The sequence below is a fragment of the Rhyacophila brunnea genome, unplaced genomic scaffold (assembly GCF_057557595.1).
Source record: "Rhyacophila brunnea isolate RB1 unplaced genomic scaffold, BYU_Rbru_1.0 scaffold_6, whole genome shotgun sequence".
NCBI classification, from domain to species: Eukaryota; Metazoa; Arthropoda; class Insecta; order Trichoptera; family Rhyacophilidae; genus Rhyacophila; species Rhyacophila brunnea.
In genome coordinates, this window is record NW_028233276.1 from 1,603,817 (window position 1) to 1,626,577 (window position 22,761).

The following is a 22,761-nucleotide window of genomic DNA, read 5'->3' on the forward strand; positions in this document are numbered from 1 at the left end:
CGTGGCTACTACAGAAACTAACCTCAAAACTGTAATAATCATCAGTGAAAAACGGTAGGTAAAATATGGAAGTTTTTCATCAACATCTTTGGATAAACTGAACTATTTTATAAACGTTTAATAAATAAAAGTGTTCTTTTTTTGTATTTAGTTTTCATATTTCATCAACACGGTCTTCAGTATTCAATAATATTAATTACAATTGAAATAGGTTTATAGATTGTTCCTGATATTCTGGGGCTTAACAAATTGATTGTGTTAGACAGTAATATTGTTAGATTATAAAAAAAGGTTATAGTCATCTGGCATAATCTTAAGCCACATTTAGACCAAGCGAACGAATGTTTGTTCTTCCCCCACTCCAGCAAAATTCTCTTGACGTTAACGCTTTTTGTTGAGCGAGCATAAGAATTTCGCTGAACTGGGGGAAGAACAAACATTCGTTCGCTTGGTCTAAATGCGGCTTTAGGATTGTGTTAAGTGAAGACACTCACGTTCACAATTATACTTTTTTCTCCCTGCAATGATTTCTGAAGATTATTTACCTACAGTGATTGAAGGGTCATTAGAGACAATGTAGAATAAAGAGTCTATAGAACATATTATTAATAATAATTTACAAGGCAGGAGTAATAATACAATTTAGTAATAATATGAACAATATTTTTTTTACTTTTTTAGATGTAAACGCTTAGTAGCAGCCTAAAAATATAGAAAAAAAAGATTTATATTTCTTTAGAAGAACAAAGAATGAATTTTGAGATTATTTGTCAAAGTATAGCATAGGTGGAAAACAAAAAGATAAAATGGAAATAAGGATAAAGGATTCTAACAATGTTTTATCAATATTCTTTATCCTGTTCTATTTGTTTTGCCCGGCAACTACCAAATGGGTGGAGGGACATTTGAAAACATCTCAGGTATAAATAACATAGATTTATTGAACTTTATGATACTTAAACAATATTGTGCATTGTAAAATAAATTCTTTAATTACATTTACTAGACATACACCCGATCCTCTTTCTGCACGGGGGATACGTTCCAAAGACTACCGTGCAAAACAAAACCGTGTAAAAAAAGATAAGGTGCCCATACAAAAATGGTAGATAGGTTCCATTACTTAAAATTAACGAAATTCTTGATTTCAAAAATAAATCGAATTTATTTATTATCTATACCTACATTAAAATATTTAAGTATACATAAAAATATTTAAGTAGGTATAGGTACATAAAAATACATAGTTTTCGATTTAAATTAAATTTAGCATAGAGGAATATATTCATTCAGTCTCGTTACTTGACAATAATCGTGCCCGTTTACTGCTGTTTTTCTCTGGCGAAAAATCACTCTCATCGCTGGAATATATTTATTTAATTGCGCTGATGCCGAAGCACACAGCGCGTCTCTCGTATCGAACCCGAAGTGACTGACTAGTGGCGCCATGTATATACGTATGTATGTCTGGGCGGCATCCGGTGACAACATATGTGTGCAGCAGTGGTGTGCGGTCCATTGCAACGCAATTTTTTGATAAATATGTACATACATACGTATTTTTATTCTTAACCGTGTTAAAGCAAAAAAAACCAGTGTAAATAAAAGATAATAAAAAATAATCGGTACTTTTTTTAAACCGTGTTATTTCGAAACCATGCAAAAAGAGGCTCGGGTGTACTTTCATTTAGGAAAGAATGGAGTCTGTCAGACACAATTTAAATTATTTTTATTTCATTATTTAAATCGATAAATAAAGAAAGCAATTTTTTGTCTGTTATTAGTAAATTTATATTTACAGAATTGGGCATTTCTGGCGAGGTTTTGTTTCCTTTCTTTTGACGGGCAGTTTGAATATCAGATTGAATTCAATAGGGATATTGGTTTGCCCAATCTACTTCTCTACTTTGATGATGACAGTCAATGGCCAAGTGTTTACCACAGCAATAAAGTGAGTTTCATAATATTTACATATTTATTGTAACATGTTTACATAATTTACCAAAACGATATGTATATTTTGGATCGTTTCTTGGTGGCATTACATATCAATGGAACCCCGATTTTGCATTCCCTGAATTCCCTTTTTCCTGCTTTTGCGTGAAGTTTCTGCAGTCCTATCATTTTAGTAGGGTTAATTCCTAGTTTCACAATTTTATTTCCCACTTACACCTGAAATATTCAAAATTCAATTAAAATTACGTACCTAACAATTAAAATTAAAAATTCAATTGATTTGTATATAATCAATTCAATACATAATATCATTGGAATGAATTCCAGACGCATGTGTGTATTCTATTTATAGACGTCATGTATGCAGTGCCCAAGACCAAGGTATTATTGTAGATATTAAAAGGAGATATGGAAAGAGAGATTAGGGGAAGTACGGCCAAAGTGGATACGTTGTGGAAAGATGATAAAAAATTTTAAAACCATGATAGACTATTATTATATTTGTGTTTCGTATTCAATCATGTGCAAGTAAATTTAATTTTAAAGTAAAACAGTAAAATTTGATCATTAATACCTCTTAATCAACAAAAATTAATAAAAAACATCTTTTATGTGAACCCCCTGAACAAAGCAAATAGTATATATTTCAAATCAATATTTGGTCTTCCAAAGTCTAAATTATCTTTAGCTCAACTAGTTTCATTTTGAGCAGCTAATTCGACATGTAGGTTCAAAGGATCCCATCCGCAATCCCCGTATTTACTCTCCCGAGTGGTCTCTTCCTAATTATTGAACTCATTGAACCAACTAACCTAACCTAACCTACAAACCAAAAGTCTAAATTCACCATACGTCCATGCTTTTTCTGATGTTCATATGAAACTAAATGAAATCAGGATAAAAATCCATACTTTGGAGATACTACTGTAAAATAATGTGGTTACTAATAATATTATGTTTCAGACTTGTCAACAGAGGGAAGCAGTGTTGAATAAGGCGGGTCAAAATCAACTCATTCCATTATCGCACTGGTACCCAGAAACTGAATTCTCAGGATGTGTTATGAAGACCGTGGATTCAAATCCAAGTAAAACAAAGTATGACAAATAAAATTATTAGAAATATTACAATTCTTTTTTTGTCAGTGCGTGTCCATTCAAAGACTTCTATGATCATTTTGGTGAATAAATTGATGTCTGATACTGCTTCATCATCATCATCATCAGGGGCGCGACAACCCAGTGTGGGTCCTGGCCTCCTCCAACAGCTCCCTCCACCTGTCCGTATCCAGTGTGGCCGCTTTCCAATTTGGTACCCCCAGAATATGGCAGTCACTGGCAGCTCCATCTAACCAGCGAATCTTTGGCCTCCCTCTTCTTCTACGTCCTATTGGATTGCTGGACATCACTCTCTATGCCGGTTCATTGTCATTCATACGGTGCACATGACCTAGCCATCGCAGTCTCCCAATCTTAATTGATTGAACTGCGCTGCAATCTTCGTAGAGCCCGTAGATACTGCTTAGAAGATGTCAACTCCCCTGAAACCAGTCCTGATTATTATGCAGTTCAAGGATTTAATACGGTGGTTCTTAACCGGTGCACTGCGGAGTACTGGTACACTGCTAGCTTGTTGCAAGTGCACCGCGAAAAAAATGATAAAAGCAGAAAAATCTGCGATATAGTGAAAACCGAAAGAGTCATACGCGAAATTATGAAAATGTACCAAGAAAAAGAAGAATAAAATTGGTCACCTTGTCAACAGATCATAAAATCAAAAAATTAAATTTTCTCATATACTTAACTATGGAGAATTTTGGATTTCTGTGTCCAGCTACATGAGGGCACTGAAAATCGTGTTACAGTTTTCAACATTATATTAATTTATGTGATCTCGGGTTTCTCAATAATAACTAAATATCAAAACTAAAAAATGAGAAAGACTTACGAATTTAGACGAGGAAATTGATGGTAGCTAAATCAAATATTCGACCTAATATTTCTGAAATCTGCAAAATCCAACAAGCTCAAGTTGATTACTCACATTAATTGATTTTCACATCAAATAAATTCCATTTTGTTAAGGGTAACTTTAGTTAAGTAAGTACAGTTTTTTCCATATATGTAGGTATATATCTTTTCTTTAATATTTTTTTTCTATGACTGTTATGTAATCTGTTTAATTTGTAATAAAAGTTATGTTCGCATATTTTTCTTTGTTTTCTGACCGTTTGATTTTGGTGCACCGCATTTTTTTCTTATGATCAAAAGTGCACCGTGACTTCGAAAATGTTAAGAACCACTGATTTAATATAATAAGTATAGTAAAAGGAAGTTATACCGTGAACAAATTTGATCGAACCCACGCCCACGGGTTTAAAGACAGGCGGTCTGCCAACTTCACCACCATGGTGCATAAATATCATATGGTTTTTAATGTTAATATACATTTCCAGTACCACTCAAAAACCTTCAAAGAAGAACAAGGGTAAGCAGCCGGATGCTTCAAAAAAGAATGCAACCCGAAAAGCTAAAACTCCGATTGACCCCAACACGCCCAACGCGTCCACCCAAGATCCTCGATATTTTCATCAATTCCTGAAGACCACAAGTATTTACGAGAGCAATTACTCTTCAACTGAAACAACTGATTCCAGTAAGTGTAGTATCCAATTTATTAGAATTAAGATCATGATTAATAAGAGGCGGCCTTAATAATCCTATGCTCATGGCACTGGTTTTTCATACTGGGGGTTCCGGGTTTGATTTCCGGTGAGGTCATAGCACAACGCTGTGGTTCCTCATGGTCTTAATATTGAAAAAATGAAGGTAGGTAATTGATTTACGGACACTAAAATCAAGGTGACAACTGCCAACCTTTTCCTCATCGTTTACATTTAAATTGTACGTGTTACATTTCACCATAGCAAAGTTCGCCGTGAGCTTTCTTATCGGAAAGAGATGACTGTATATTATACGGTCATCTCTGATTTTGGCAATATTCATGAATTGAGGCGTCTAATTACAAAAAGCGACAAGTCCACAATTCAATATTTTCGGGAAACAACGTTTTTATGTTTCTAGCTTCAATTATTTGTTTTAACGTGAGATTTTTTTTCCGTTGTATTCTATGTCGAAATTAAAACCAAATGGCAATTTGTTTCAGCCGATAAACTCTTAATAATGTAATAAATATAGACAAAATAAAATTGGACTTAGCGCTACTTGTACTTCACTTTTTAATTTATCCCGCATAAGGCACATATTTCCGTGGCACTGTCATAAGTTTACCAGATGCTACAGCATGGGAGACGCCCTTTTCAATATTAAACGTTCCCTTATTGGTTGACATAAACACGCACGAAATCAACCAAGCTTTAAATAATATGAAAAACGGACTTGGCGCTTTTTGTAATAAATCGAGACTAAAAATTTTTTTTTTCGTAGGGTTATGTCGCGTTTTGGAATTTATAGATCAATACATATTGTGTAAAATTATACAAAGAATACGTGCGTATTTTTTTCTCGATTTTGACCAAATGTGGACTTATAGCTTTTTGGAATTAGGCGCCTCAATTCAAGAATGAAAACCTAACCTAACAAATAATGCAGTATATCGGCTATTTTCAAAATTTGTTTCCCGTGGCTTCCTGTAAACTGACAAGAACCGTGTTTTATTTAGAATATTATTTGAATTTTATGTCAGTACTATACGACCCAAAGAGTGTGGACAGTTTTTAATATACGACCATATATTTCCGATACAACATTTCACGGTGAAGTGTGATGCATACGTACAAATTTCCGGACACGTTCCTCATCAACAGGCACGAGCTTGTAGAAATGATCCATTTTCTTATCCTCACTCTATACAAAAATTGTGACCATTTTTATAAATCAAACGTTCCCGTGCACTCTTTAATGCCAGTATTCATTTTCTGTCAAATATTTTGTCGATAGACATGTCCAATCAATACCTCCATTCAGGCATTCGAGTAGTTCTAATCATTAACTTTTTGTGCTGAAACTTATCTTTTGATATTTAACTAATCGCAATATCTGCATGTGTCATTTATCAACAAATAAAATAGTATAGGTATGATATATAAGTAAACGTCTATCGTTAATCAAATACTTGATGATAATACTAGAATGTGCGTGATTTATATTCTGGTTTAACATGATACCTTGATGAGAGGTGACCTTCTCGCTCGCTGTAAGATGCCGCAATTTTTTTGAAAGTCTAGAAATTTATACTTGTAGAAAATTGGCTAACCAGTCGAGTGTCTTATTTCTTCAACTCTAGGTTATGGTATGGAACTGATGGATATGGAAACTGTAACCCAGCGTATTGGAAGTAAGATCGACAACGACAGTGTAGCAGTTAACGGCAACATTGACAATGATAATGACGATGTAGAGATATTGGAAGGGTTCGAAGAAGTGGAGACGGCAACATTGCCAATGCACAGCGACGAGGGGAATGCCAACGAGAGTGACATGATGATTAACTTGAGAGACGTTGAAACACTCTTTGATGCCTCTGATCTGGTAAGTCACGTAATGTTAAACTCACTCGTTCCTAATATAGTAATGTGCAACTGAATTGAAGAAAACCTTCACTAGAAGACACTAAGTTTAAATATACGAAAGTGAATCTGAAAAATGTTACTAAGGCTAATGATTAAATTAGTTGAAAATTATTTTGCAGTGCTGATTTATTTGTGGCAAACATCACACTTTTGTTTTTGGTGATTTATTTACCACGGCGGTACGGATGAGAACACTTTGCTTGCAAAAGCGTAAAACAGGTTTATATACAATGAACTATCATTGTTTTGATCACGCGTATCCAACCTGGGTACCTAGCTAATAATGTGATCCACACCCCAAAATCCAATATTATATACATGAATCAAGAAAAATATAAAAAAAATAAAAATGGGATTACCAAAACTAATAGCTTCATTTACAGTACCTATAAAAAATATCAAAACAGGTCTCCATCTTGTTTATGTTGCCAAGGCGAAGAATATAAATTTTCTATAATTACCAATTGAACCACACTAAAAAAAATTGCAATTGCCTTCAAATGTTATAATTAATACAAAAAGTTCTTACAAATCCTTCAGGTTTATTTGAAACTTCTAAATAATATTGTTTTACTTAATAATGTTCATTAATAATTGTTGCCTTACAGAGAAGACGTTCAATATTAAAACGACGTAAGCGACAGTTGTTGAAGCCGAGTGGAGAATTCGGGCGGCCCAAGAAGTTCAACGATTCACCACCAAGACCTTCCGGAGCTGAGCCTCCATCGCAGGAGTCTGGCCTCAATTTGAAGCTGGTCGTCACCTGTCACAATTCTAGGAGGTTTCGATCAGCCAGGGAACGATGGTGGTTTATCGCAATCAGTAATTGTGGGGAAAATAAGGTATGTACTGACCAAAGATGTTGAATAAAACATTCTAGGTGGAGCCTCAACGTATGGAAGTGATGGCAAAAAAGGACTACTAATTTTCAAATAAACTTGGGTCAAAAAAAATACCTAGAGGCATGGCCTCGATATCCTGAAGCGTGCCGTAGGTCAGAATCTTTGGTGGGCTCCCCTCCGTATCGTCAAAGTTAAGGGCAGTGTGCGCACTTATTATCTTCTGCTCATGTAGAGAAGTACATGAGCAGAAGATAATAAGTGCGTTATTGCACCAATAATATAAATAACGATTTTAATGAATAGTTGACATTCCTAGTGTTATAATGGTTCTCGTCACACAATAAAATCAAAAATTATATCACATATTTTAAAATGTTAATATTCTTAAAAATTTCATAGGCGACCTTTTTTTACTATAAAAGCAAATTTGTTATGCGTGTTTATCTCACTTAGCTGGTCGACCCTCCACGCTGGGCCCCACCCCATAGCCCGTGTCTCCAGAGTCTTATCAGCTGCCTCCTTGTCGGGCCATGCCTAGGGGGCTGGCAAAAATGCTCCAATTTGGCTTCGCTTTGCTAGGATTGGTTCTGTAGGCGTATTGCTTAAATTTTAAAATAAAATACCATGAAAAAAAGAAACCAACTTTAAAGCCAACCAGTTACGCTTGACACACAAAAACATCATTTACTAAGTACTAACATTGAAATATGGACTTATTTTTTTTGTAATTAGACACTACATTTATCTATGAAGTCACATAACTGGTGCCCTTGTATTCGTTCTATCGTAAGCAGAATGTCAATTATTTCAGGAGACTGATATTTCAAATTGTCGATCATTCTTTTCTCTATTTTCATAGTAAAAGAAAATCGCAAGCAGTGAATGTACAAAGAAAAATAAATTACTTTAATTGGTTGTTATAGTACAGGGTTGGTGAACCTTTTTACGTACGCGTGCCAAAATTTCCCAAATATTATTTTTCGATTGTCTGACGTGCCAAGCAGTTTTTCAAGGGGAACAACAATTCGATTAGAAAAGTTTGAACATTACAATTATTGAGTTCTCGAGATTCTATCTGTCACTGTGTTTCTAGCATTTCTATATCTTTTATTCTTTGAATAATTTTTTTCATGCTCAAAGAGGTCATGGAAGCATTTTCACCACACTTCCTTCATACATTCTTCTTTTCGTCTTTCATTTTTAGCGATTATGTTTGAAGCAAAATAACAATCAGCTGTTTGTATTTGAATGACTGCCGATAAATTTCATCAGGTTTGTTAAAAGAATATTTTAATTTTTAATTGCCTGATGGTTCTCAACCATTGTAAATCGATCAAAATGTGTGTCGATAAATCGATCAAAATCAGTGGTTGATGCCTTATTCGTAAAAATAATATTAAAACACGCTTGGCTAAGTCGTCATTATTTTTTAATATTATGCTGGAATATATTTATTTGTAAAACTTTTTTGCATTTTTTTAATATGTAATTTTTTCTCTCTGCAAAATAAAACATTCGCGTGCCATGCAAAATCATCTCGCGTGCCACTAGCGGCATGCGTGCCATAGGTTCGCCATCCCTGTCGTAGTAAGTTTGCGTCTTTTCTGTTGCCAACTCAGAAAAACTTTTGAAACATTTATTGCAAAAACCAGTAATCCCACTATATGTTTATTTTATTTTAATTTAATTTTTTTAAATTTTAAAGGGGTTGGATGTCAAATATAAGTTTCTGATGACAAATGGACCACCTGGAGATTATTGGCATGAGCACTTTTCTGCTGATGAATTCTGTAAGTTAGGTATTTTAACTAGCTAATAATAGTAATGCATAGTATCTACTAAATTGGTATTCTTTATACTTATATTAATAAAAATACATTGCATTGCATATCAATGATTAATTAAAAAAACTTCATAAAATTTGAAAATAATCCTAACTATCAAATATGACAAGCGAAGTTTGTCAAAATTCCTATAGACGTCACCCTAAGTAAAGACAGTCGATGCGACTCAGCACTTCTACCTGAAAACATTGTGGAAAAACTTTTTATATTCAGAATCTGAGTCGAGCATCGACAATTCGAACAATGCGACCATAATAATATTAACTGCCCATAACTAAACTCAAATGTAAATTCATGAGCTTGTGATTTCTCGACTTTTTTCATTTCTCGAGATTCGAGAATTATTCTCAATTCTTAAAATTACACATTCTAATTTAAAATCCAATTTATTTGAACATATTCAATTCCATGAATGCATGAAATCATAGAAATAAATTCCAGACGCATGTGTGCTTTTATTTATGGATATGTCTGCAGTGCCCACGACCAAGGCGATTGTTTAAGTTTATCGTTTTATGTTGTTTTTTTACTTACGCCCATTTAAATAATGTATCAGCAATGATAAACATTGTGTCCTTTCAAAATAAAAGAAACATTCCCAAAAAGGGGTGACAGAACATGTTGACATAATATTATGCTCTAAACCAATTTGTATGATTTTACGTTGTTTTTTGTCAGTCCCTTCAAAACGTAAAATCAGGGTTTCACTGAAGTTGAAATAAAGAACAGAAAACTATATAAACTAAATTGAATAAAAAAATCTCTTAGCTTCCTATAAAATAAAATAATTACATAATTTTTTTGGCTCTTATGTAATGAAAGTATAACTTTGTAGATAGGCCACATTGCCAGACGAAAATTTCAATATTTTTTATTTTATTTAACAGATGTCCTCCCGATTCTGATGGCCTTCTGCTTTGCTTATGTCCTGATGATAATTGCGCTGGTCATGTGTAGTGTGGAACTGAAGACTCGGCAGATGCTGCACACCACTTACAAACTGTTTGTGTTCTCCGTCGTTCTCCAGAAGGCTGGGATCCTACTCCAAAGTTTGGCCTACACCAAGTACGCCGTTAATGGAGTCGGAGCGGGAAACTCCAAAGTTATGGGTGAATGAACGATTGATTACAATTACCCGCATAAAAGTGTGGTAGTTTATATATTTAGAAATTAAGTTTTGTTTTATTTTAGTTAGTAAATATAAATTCAGAGTAATCCAGATGCTCTGTTATCAATTTATTATTAATTATTACGGTCATTCAAACACACAGATGGCAGCCATCTGTTGGTGGAATTTGGATGTAACCCTCAGTATATCGTCAATTTGTTGTTAGATAAAACTAGCTAAGTTACGATTTTATCTAAATGTTTTTTATTGTTTTCTGTTCATAGTAGCTTAGTAAAACCCTTAATGTTCTATTTAACACCAATATTTAAATATTAATAATTAAAGAAACCATCGATTTAACACATGTCATTTTAGTAACACTATAATATTTCCAATTTATATAGTACATATCACATTGAAAGTGTTACAAACACTCAATGACCACGAGCTCTTTACTACCTGTTATTTAGATAAATCAAATATTGAAAGCTTATAAAACAAATTGAAAGTTTGTTTACCTTATTTTTTGTGCGTTGTTTTTCTCTCCTGTAAAATTTCAATTTTGTCACAGGAGGTGGTTGGGTCAATTATGGCGGCCTTAATACAATATAAATGTCTTACCTACCTAACATCATTATCCTTGCCAGGCCTACAATGAACAGGCAGTCATTCTGTCAACACATGTAAAATATTACGTGCACTGGTTTTGACCATCAATCGCCGCTCAAAGGGGGACTCAATAACCAGTTATCGCGCGAGAGTGGTAGTGCTAGTGAGTGAGAACCACATCATTATCATTAAATGTCAGTGCCGGACATCCTTGGTATAACAAGCATTCAATCATCCCCATCCTTTTATAGTCCACTGAACTGTTACGGTTGTATGTAGGCTACTCTAGGTATTATGAAATGTTCGCGGGAGAACTACCCGACCCGGTAGCTTAGTCGTCAGAGCAAGCGACATGTTTGAATCCAACGTAGTCGAAGATTTCTTCAATCCATATTTCTGAGGTTTATTCTAGTTATGTTATAAGTTATAAGTTATAAGATTGTGCTATGAATTCATTTCACAGAATTTGAGCCCATGTTCCAGTTCGTTTTTTCATAATTTAAACTATTATAGCACACAATAATTTTTCTAACAGGCAATTATTAAAATAGTGTAGATTAAACTCGGAATTATCGTGTGTGGTAAATTATAATTTTAAAATATGATGCAGTTGTAAGGTGATGGCAACAGAGGGTTCTAAGTGTGGTCTTAATACTATTATTAATTTAATTTGTATGATTTGTTTCCAGGCCAACTGTTATGCGGCATATCAGAAATAACGTACCTCCTCTTATTAGTTTTAATGGCTAAAGGATATACAATAACTCGAGCCCGTTTGAAAGTCGGCTTCACAGTAAAATTGACTGTCTTCATTTGCTGCTATTTCATTACGTATACTTCTCTCTTCATCTACCAGGCGCAGGTCAGTATTGAAATAATAGTTTTACTACTATTCTTATCTCCATTATGACGGTTGATAGAGATTACACAATGTTTTTAATGTATTATGAAATGATAACCATAGAAATAAGAGTTCTGTATTAAAGAATAGGCTATAAAATCTTGTTTATAACTGCCATCTCTGGTCGTCTTTTGACATTTCATTATTATATACAAATGATATTCAAATTTATCATAAATTTAATATTCTTCTAAATAATGATGGTTTGATGTATTTGACCGTCTTTCTAAATTCAATAATTAAGCCCATATCCGGAAATGAACGTGAATGAAATGAAGATGAACGTAGTGTTATTAAGTATATAGTTTATTAAGTTTAAGTTCAGATGGTTGCTTGTGTGTGTGTGTGACATAATATGTTCAGGCAGTGATGAATAATACATGTGTTGGTATTTTCATGGTTTTATTTTGAAGCAATGAAGCTCGGATAACTCGGCGCAAAGAAATGACTGTCACATTGGCTTTAGTTTGAGTTGAAAGGTTTACATTATATTTTGGAATTTAGATATGGTGAGAGACACGGAACGGTGGCGCGTGTCGACTACATTATAGGAAGGCTGAAAGACAACTGTTGCATTTCTGTTTGCGTCATTGTCTATGATCTATAAATGACCATAGACAACAACATGACAGTTGTAGGGTTATACAAAGCCTCTACATGATTGGTTAATCTGAATAGTTATGAATGTTATCGTAGTGTTGTATACCATACTTAATCTCCTAACAAGGAGACACTTCGCGAGTGGAGAACTACAAGGTTCTAAGTTTTTGTCCTTGGAGAAACAAAAGTAACAATGAGGTAGCTTAGAATACTACTTCTTTGTTGGGTTTGTTTTTTCAAGGACGAACACTTAGAACCTTGTAGTATTAGGCTCACGACTTGGTTGCATGTGGATGAAAATAGTATTTGTTTTTTTACTCGATCTTTCGTTTTTCATTTCAGATGTTTGACCCTGGCGAAGTATTGTATTTATATGAGAGCCCGGCTGGATATGGTTTGATCGTATTGAGAATTTGCGCATGGTTCATGTTTGGTTATGCGATCATTTTTACCATTAAGAAATATCCTGAAAAAGTTAGTATCCAATATGTTATGTTAATTGGCTTTTATACAATTATTTATTTAATCACAAGATGCTCCTCCAGTTCAATGTTGTGTTTAGATATCTGACAGTTTGATTCACTTAGTTTCAATATTATCTGTTTTCGGTATGAATACAGTTTAATGTTAACAAGCAGGCATCTGGAGTTTATGTGCAAAATTTGCATGTAAGTCCGCAAATGTGCTGTAAACGTAATACGATAAGTTTACTTTGTTATGTTTCAGGGAGTGTTCTATTATCCTTTCTGTCTTTGTGGAACACTGTGGTTTTATGCGGGCCCATTCTTCATTCTCACGGCAAACAATTACATCGACAAATGGGTGAGGGAGAGTGTCGTTATTGCTGTCTTGCTCTTCATCACTTTCTGCGGACACATTTCATTTCTGGTAAGTTATACTATTTAGTGCCGAGCCACACCGGGCGACTCTGGTCGCCAGACCAGTCGCCGAGACCAGACCGATGCATGCAGTTATATGGAGCATGCCACACCTGGTCGCCCAGTAGTCGCGCAAGTAATAAAGTCGGGCGATCAGTAAAATCACGTTCTTGCGCTCGGTCTGGTCTCGCAGTCTCTCTGGTCGGGCGACCGGTAGCAATGTATGAAAACATATAGTTATGTATTGAGTGCTGCCACACTGGGCGATTAGTCGTGAGCAGCTACGCTGCAGAGAGGACGTATTTTTTGCATAACTTGCGTGTACATTCATTATCAGCCATGGCGTTCGATACGGATATGTTCATTATAGAGATACAAACGGGACGTATAGACTTCCGTAGGATAGTATCTTGTTTGGTTAGGTCATTCTTGCACAGAGTCAATAATTAATCAAATGATGATATCGACAATTTAACGTAGTTGAAAAATTTGCCAGGGTATTTTCTTAAATCATCATACAACGTGATAAACACTCCAGACAGAAAGCGAGCTGCGACGAAAGGATGAGTCCAGATCCTTTTTTCTTCTTCTTTTCCAAGAATCTTTAATGCCGCAAATACAGCACGAGTGCAACGTCTTCGATGTCCATCTTAAAAGTGAGTGAGCGGATTATTGGCTGCCTCCCGGTTGCCACGCGCGGAGAGAACGTATTTTTTGCATACTTGCGTAGATACGTACATTCATTATTATTATTATTTATTGGCTGCCTCTCTGGTCGCCTGCAAGTCGCCCGAGTAAATCGCCCAGGAAGACCAGTCGCGCGACTGGTCTCGAGACCAGAGTCGCCCGGTGTGGCTCGGCTCTTAGTCTTGCATACTGCATTTGCACATATTAAGATAATGAAGACATTCTAATAAGAAGGTTTTGGTGTAGCAAGTAGTAATAGACATTGCTGTAGTTTTTATTAATTAAGAGGTTTTAATGAATATATTTGACTATGTTATTTTTCATAACTCGTACATAATTGAATATGACATACAAATATAATAAAATATGTTTGTTATGATTTACTATGATATTATATAATCTGTCCTTTTATCATCATTCTTTAAAGGGACGACTTTATCCGGGTTCCCTTGTTGGTCTATATCAGGGTTGGCGAACCTTTTTCCGTACGCGTATCAAAATTTCCTAAATATTATTTTTTGACTGTCTGACGTGCTGAGCAGTTTTTCAAAAATTATAATTGAGTATTATTACTGTATTACTTAGTATGGTTCTTTATGCACAAATTGACGCAAGAATTGCTCCGATCAGATGAGGCATTCTCTTGTTAGAGTGGTCTCAAGCATTGTAAAATGATTGTAAATCTATCAAAATCAGAGATTGGCGGCACGGCTTTCCCTGCCGCCCGATGAGGTCAGTGTGATAATATTAAGTGTGACGCATAAAACCTAAGGACCGGCCTATGCAAGTTAAATTAAACGTAAAGCTTATTCTTGAAGAATGTTTTATCTGCCTGCTATTTTTTATACGATGTCATTTATGCATGAATTTCGTCGTTTCCGTATTTCCAATTGGTAAATTTTATTGGTAAAAATAATTTAAAAAACCGAAGAAAATATGTATGGCTATGTTGTCATTATTTTTTAATATTATCGCACCGTGAGTGTAAAACCAAGACATGTGCAAATTTTTAAATTTCGAGATTAAATGCGAAACAACTGCAAAAGTCGTGAACTTGATAATGTAAAAGTGAAGTAACTGAAAGAACATGTAATATAATGTAGATATAAACCAAATATTATGGTTTTTTATTAGAAACTCTATTTGTCCTAACAAAACGAAGACTTCAAACCCTAATATCTCCAAAATATATCTTTTGCACACGTCTTGGTTTTACACTCACGGTGTGTTATATATCGTCACCGTTCAGGCAAAAGTCACCAACCCTAAAAACATAGTTTTGAGATATCGCAATTTGAAAGTTTGAAAATGCAGGAAAAATCAGATTTTAATGTTTTTAAGGTTTTATCTACATTAAATTATTTTCTCATGTCTTCTTAATAATATCTTTAATGTAATTTTACTTTTTGATGCTAATTAAAACATCTGGAAGGTTTTGAAGGAGGCAAGGTAGCTCAATTATGGTTTGGTGACTTTTGCTTGTTAATAATCTGAACAATGTTAGCCAAAAGAAGGATCAGTAAAACTCACCATCCATAGTATAGTGACTTTTGCTTGTATATTTATAACGAAGGATTTATTTTTTTTGTATAGTCAATAATGTCTATTCACCTATAATGACTTTTGCTTGTTAAGATTTTATCGAAAGTCATTTAGTGAAAAACAAATAATTCGGATTTAAGCAAAATTTTACTAACTAATGTACCGTGGTGAGTTTTGCATCTTAAAGAACATAATTTTACGCTTCGGGTGACATACTCAACTCAAAACTGCCATTTTCAGGGTTGGTGACTTTTGCCTGAACGGTGACGATATACAGTATAACCTCGTTTTTACGTGCCCGGTATTCACGTTTTCCCGGCAATTGCGTGTAATTTTTTCGGTCCCGATGTATTTCAGTACATTTAATACCCGCATTTACGTCTTTCTTTCCCGCGATTTACGTCGGAAATATTCAAAATATGCAAGTTACGCGCGCTTCTGAAGAACTGTCTGATGAAGACGAGGTTGATATTCCAACAAAAGAAGAAGCAATGAGGTTCACCGAGGGTTTAAAAACCTACTTTACAAGCTTTGCTGATATCCAAGATGACACTTTTAAATGTTTATATAGTCTTGAAAGAGAATGACATATCAAAAAACAAAAAAACAAAAATGCAACAAACTAATATACATATGTACATGATTTTTTCAATAAAAATTTAAATTGAATGTTGTTTTTTAATAAAACGTTATTTTTTTAGAAACATAAAATTTTAATGTTCTTTTTTTCAATACCCCACTTTTACATTTTCCCTCCGATTAGGTTTTTTTTTCCAGTCCCTTAAAAAACGTAAAATAGGGGTTATACTGTACTTACATTTATTTGTAAGACTTTTTTGTATTTTTTAAACACTTCTTAACAGGTTTTTTTTCTGAGAAATTGACGTCAGTCACTCAGTGATATTAGCTCGATGCTCTGGGGTCCAAAACACACATTAAAAAAAACTAAGTGTGAATTTCGTCACTGTTCTGGCAGAAGACACTAATTCGAATAAATGAAATATTGAGTTAGTACCAAAATGTTCCTTATTTAAAACTTTACCATCTGGAAACCTTCTTAATAAATAAACAGTCTTTATTTTAAAGTCATCCTTTTTACGATTACTTAATAAACTCACATGATAGACCATTATTTCAAACATTTTAACAACTTCAAAGTCAAATTACTCAAAACTAGTATTCTCCAGTTAGTGTGTTCTGCCAGAACAGAGACGATTTATCAGACACAGTATTCGAACCTGAGAGAAGCAAAATTGCATCACCATTTTCATTTTACATTCTTCCCGATCGTATTACAAAAATAGTACGGATTAGGTAATTTTTAAAGTAATATACCTCCATACTTATATTTTTTTTTCTGTACAGCTACTGACTCTGCCAGTGTTTGCGAACAAAAACTTCCCTTACCACGTGAGGACGACCCAAATTGGAGTGATGGAAGTGGTGGGCATGGTGGCCGGTAATTCCACCGTTGACCACTTCAGTCACAACATTTACAATCCAAACAATTCACACATCAACGGTTTATCCCAAACTGTCATGATTCCATTGACCAGGTAACAGACTTTTGAATGTTTCATCATTTATAATTCGCACAGTGGGTGTAAAACCATAGTAAGTGCAAATGACATAGTGATATCTATATAAATGATAGAGATATCAGCACATCTATTCTATACACAAGACTGCTTTCGACCTGCTACGGCAGCTATCTAGGGTAGGAAAGTATCGAGGTATTAGCACTTATTGTAAAAATTACACAAAATTAATACAGTTCCCATTAACTTCTGACTTACCTAGTTGTATCATATTGTAGAGAAGGAAATGTAGAATCATATTCAATAGCTAATTCAAAAACAGTGAAAATAAAGACCTTATCTAGTTCTAGTATTGAGGTGAAAATTGAAAAATTAAATTCTTTAGTTGGTTTGGATTCAAGCTAGTTTTATTGATGTGGGTGGTTCAATACGTGAAATCATTATGATCGTATATTAGCACATCAAACATCATTAAATCATCATATGAATACGTGTATTAAATAAGGCTCTAAGTACCAAAAAGTAGTATTGCCTGTAGTTACAAAATACTGAGTCATTGCAGTAAGATTTCATGAAGCAGACCTTTTGAAAAATGTAGTTTTACAGTGTGAAGCAATCACGGCAGCTTCTATAATTTTAGGTATTAAGAACTCGCAAGTGTCAACACACCATCGTCAGCTATTTTATATTGAATGCCGTTGACCACTGCAGTGCTGCTTACACCATTATAAATAAAACACGCCAACGGACTTCAACGTCGACAGGTTTAATTATTTTGCTGTATTTTTTTGACTTGCTTGAGTCACTTAGACTATAGTTGAAGTTATTGGCGTTGGTATGTAGAACATTTTTCTATAAAAATGTCAGTTTTTATTATTTTGGTACTTAGCGCCTTAATTAATACACGTATTCATATATTTTAAAATACCCGGTAAATAAAATTGCACTTCATATTTTTAGTACTGATGTGGTTTTTCTCTTCTTTTAGAAGAACTGAGGAACTGTTTGGAGGTGTCCACCAATATTTAGCAACTGCACCTCCGTTACAAGGAAATGCACCGTACTCAAATGGAACTACAATAAGCTACATCAGTGGCAACATGGACACGCTGAGTGTCAACAACATAGGACCAAAGCTGTCCATTTCAACCCAGCACAGTACGGAAAGCGCCACGATCGACAGACCGCAAAAACAAATGGATGGTTTGGATGACAATCAGTCCGACAGCTTAGAAAACAGATTTGTTCCGTCGGAAAATGTGCTAAACGGTCATGTTCCTAAAGTCAAAGATTCCTTAAAGATCGATGACGCTAGTCAAAATAATGACTCAATATTTATTATTGATCATAATCAGATAGAAAATGATACAATTAACAAGGATGGGTATTCGTATAAAGATGATCCGAATTACATACGGGATATTAACAACCCATTTTTGGTCGGTGCCAGTTTTAAGGCGAGGAAGGGGCTGCTAGAGCCCATTGTGAGGAAGGACGCTTACAATCCTCCGCCGCCCAAGTGGTCGCTTGCCAAAAGCAGCACCGCTAAGGCGGGATCGGCCGGTAAGAGTCGGAAAGACTTGGAGAATACAGTCAAGAAGTACGGGACGGACTATCATCTGCAGGGTGTTATCGGTGAGACAAGTTTATTGGTAGTATATTTGTAATAGTCTTCTTGCTTTTTTGCTGTATATTACAAGTCGTTCAACAACAAATATTTTGTCTGATGATCTGACATCTGAACACAACTGTGGTTTCTAAGACACAAATTTATAAGTAGTAAACATTCAATAATAGTATTTCATTGAAAGTAGCTACCTCCTTTCGTCAAGCTTTTCAGTCCTGAAAATTCATTTGTGCATGTGCAGCTGCTTCGTCTGCCTCAGGGTTTTGTTCATAAATGTTTTCAAATCTACTAACAATATTATAAGACTATCTAAGCCTTAGATTGTGTTTCAGTGTTTCTCAATCCGTGGTCCGCAGAAATTGTCTGGTGGTTTGCGAATTTTCGGCGTACAAACGCCTAAGTATGCTAAAAATTCCAATAAAATCTTCAAAATCCATGCACCAGCAAGGCTTGTGCATTGTGTTTTTGTTCAATGGATTAATGGTTTTTCGTGATGAAATCAACCGTGATCAGACGTATCACTTCGTTACCTTACTTTGAAAAGGTTCTAATTGCACTTGACCAAGTTTTGAGCTATGAGCGTTTGAAATTTGGAATGGTAATAATTTTCAATATAAAAAGACATGTAGATAGAACTCCGGCATACTGCCAATTCCCATATTTGACAATAGATGACTCTGAAATGAATGTAGTATTGGTAGTATTGACTTGTGTATCCCTGATAACTATCTTAGAAATCGGGAGCATCAGTTGTTTGTTCTCCCGAGGAGCAGAACTAACCTGCCATTGGTGATGGCAATTGGGAGGGCAATAACTCTGTTCAACCAAATCGCTTCGGATGTTGATATATTCCATCTACGTGAGGATGAGTATAGGTGGACGTTATTTTATTAATTATTAAAATAGGGTCTGCTTAACTCATCCGGTGTACTTCCTTGTACCCATATAATTTATTTGTATTTACACATTCATACTGTAGAATAACTTAATACTGATCTATCTCTTTTGTTATGTACCTAATATTGTTTAATAATATTTCGTTGTTTCTAAATGTCATGTTGTGAACGTCTTAAACTTATAATTTGTAATGTCCACAATATGTAAAATAAATGAATTGAATTGAATTGAATTGTATATGATAAAATATGGCTAATGGAACCTTTTTACACCAAAAAGTCATTTTAGGCTAAAATGTCAGTTAGAACCTTTTCAAAGTAAGGTAACGACTTGCACTTATTGTTTTGCAATATAGTCGTTTCATACCGCTGAACCGATAATATTTATTTATGCGTTAGCGGTCCGCAAGACGTTTCTCCTATTTTCAGTAGTCCGTAGGTGTTAAAACTTTCTAAGGTATCTTCAAACTGATTAATAAGCTTCAGCTCAGTTTGTCAATTAAAACTACTGAAATTTTGAATATGTTATCATTTTCAAAAGAAAAAAACTAATGATTATCGTTTAACCATAGACTGCATATGCATAAGTCAAGCCTAAATAGCGAATATGCATTGCGCTCCATATATATTTATGAGATTTAGTCAACTCAGAAACAAACATATTTATTATTATATACCCATGTTAAAATCATATGGACTTTTCCACAAAGTGGAGGTTGTAATAACAGATTTTTGTTTTTTTACAAAAAATGGATGTTAGCGCCGCTTGCTTAACCTATTAGGTCCATACTCTGGGTCCAAACACACATTGAAAAACAACATTAAACAAAAATATTTACAATGATTAATTTTTAGGAACTTTCCCTCTGCCTCAAATACCACGCAGCACTGAGAAAACAATATTTCGACCGGAGGAGGACTCAAACAGACAAAATGACTCGCTTACCTCTGACAGAAGCTCGCTGCACGATGAGAGTTTGCAGATAATGCAAGCCTCCGATGAAATTGTCGACCAAACAGTCCTGGCACTATTTGCAGAGAAGAAGGAACCCAAAAGTGAATTACAATGATAGTACAAAAATGATATAACTTCATTCTGTTTTCGGCCATGATGTTACAACGGTGGTTATTTACTATCACCCGTATATGGCGCTGATCTCGGGTACCGTAGTGAAGAGGTGTGCATTAAAAAGTTTGAGATTAAGAAGAAATATTTTTGTAGATTGGCTTTACTTCCAACTTGTTATCACGTAATGTCATTACCCTCAAAATAAATCAAAATGACCAATTTGTTTTGACGGCAGACAATTCTATTTCTAGTCGGTAGTGATTTTAATCTAGGAAAAACTTTTTATAATATATGAGGTAGGTAGCAAAATTTTATACACGATTTAATTGAAAATACTCGTAGTTTAAGCACTTTTTTTAAATATTAAAATGATATTTCTGTAGTAAGATGGCAAAACACGATATGTCCATTTTTCTAAACTGTGAAGAGCAACCTGACCTAGACATACCATATTTTGATATCTTGTAGATCTCACTGACACGAGTCTGAAGGTATACATGACTCAATTTGTAAAAAAAATGGACACACTGTGTTTTGTCATCTTACTACAGATTTTATGTGTGTTTATATAGGTAAGCACAACTTATTTGTAAAATGATAATATACAATATGAATAATAAATACATAAATATTTAAATACACTCTTGTTGATTTATTCAAGGTCTGATAAATTATTCCAATAGTAAGTTATTTTAATTTATAATAGGAAAGACAGTACAATACATTATACCGAATACACAATACAGAATTGAATGTGTACATTCAAATATCAGCGATTTTATTTGTGCGATGATTGAACTATACCTGTGGGTCTATTCTATTCTCCACACAAGGCGGCTATCGATGGCTAAAGTGATAAATATTATCACTTTATCGTATTTATGTATTGAGGTATTATACTTGATACAATAAGTTAGCCGTCAAAACTGTCTATCTCGCTCTTAAAGTTAACACAGCCAAGAGAGGGGCTATTAAAACATAGCACTTCTTGACAGTTTAGACGGTTAACTTATTGTAACAACCGCCTCAATATTATATAAATATGATAAAATACCGTCGATAGCCGCCTTGTGTATAGGCTGGTCTATTTTCAATGAGAATCTAACATTTTGAAATCTTCCGTACATTCTATATTGAATAAAAAAATAATTTAATTCAGAACAAGTTTCTCTTGACCTCTAGCGCACAGAACATAAATGAAGCCGATTTGAACTTGTGGCTGATTAAAAAATCCATTTTGTTTATCAATGTGTATTTGATCCAGTGTGAGGACTCAATGGGTTGGGCAAATGGCTAACAACTATTCCTCGTATAAATAAATCTGTTAATACATCCTCCATACAATAAAAGAACATGGTTAATTTAAAATATGCTGTAAATCAAAATATTCGGCACAATTTTTACTAATACGGAGATTGAACCATAATAGTCAATACTGATATTAATCTGAAAGAAATTGTATAAGTTTTTTTCCTTATATTTTGTATTTCGTAACCTGCAACCCCCCTCTCGCTTCGTTAGGATACGAAGACAGTGAAAAAATCACATTAAAAATAATGTATTAAATAAAGAAACAGATCGACTGCTTAATCTGCGAACCAGCTAACTGCCAAAAATGACATTTTTAAGGCATTTTGTTATAAAACATGTTTTCTATGCTCATACAAAATTTCAAACTCCGAAACCTATAAATAAATGCGTTATCGTTCTTCACACAAAACAGCCAACTGCAGGTACCAAATTTCCAATAACGTAAATGGAACAACTCCGCTCTTTATATAAATTTTCTTTATATATAAAAGGGAAGCTAAAATACTGTATTAATTCATAGTGCAGCTTATATTATGTAAAAAGTGTATTTTAGAATTGAGGCGTCTAATTCCAAAAAGCGATAAGTCCACATTTGGTCAAAATCGAGTAAAAAATACGCACGTATTCTTTGTATAATTTTACACAATATGTATTGATTTATAAATTCCAAAACGCGACATAACCCTACGAAAAAAAAATATTTTAAGTCTCGATTTATTACAAAACGCGCCAAGTCCGTTTTTCATATTAGTTAAAACTTGG

The 22,761-nt window shown here is 34.3% G+C and overlaps 1 protein-coding gene across 2 annotated transcripts; it reads left to right on the top strand.

Annotated features, from left to right (window-relative positions):
• Nucleotides 1-687: 687 nt before the first annotated feature.
• On the top strand, nt 688-20,820 carry LOC147065085 (uncharacterized). Of its 2 annotated transcripts, none has more exons than XM_085956268.1 (14): nt 688-920; nt 1,802-1,951; nt 2,920-3,053; nt 4,412-4,611; nt 6,262-6,506; nt 7,156-7,389; nt 9,095-9,179; nt 10,121-10,342; nt 11,640-11,812; nt 12,794-12,925; nt 13,178-13,339; nt 16,924-17,114; nt 18,085-18,731; nt 20,475-20,820. In XM_085956268.1, the coding sequence occupies exons 1-14, from the start codon at nt 807-809 to the stop codon at nt 20,687-20,689; spliced, it is 2,904 nt and encodes a 967-aa protein (XP_085812394.1). In that variant the 5' UTR covers nt 688-806; the 3' UTR covers nt 20,690-20,820. The 2 variants fall into 2 exon arrangements, with proteins under 2 accessions (XP_085812394.1, XP_085812395.1); XM_085956269.1 differs by having other exon boundaries at nt 18,088-18,731.
• Nucleotides 20,821-22,761: the final 1,941 nt, after the last annotated feature.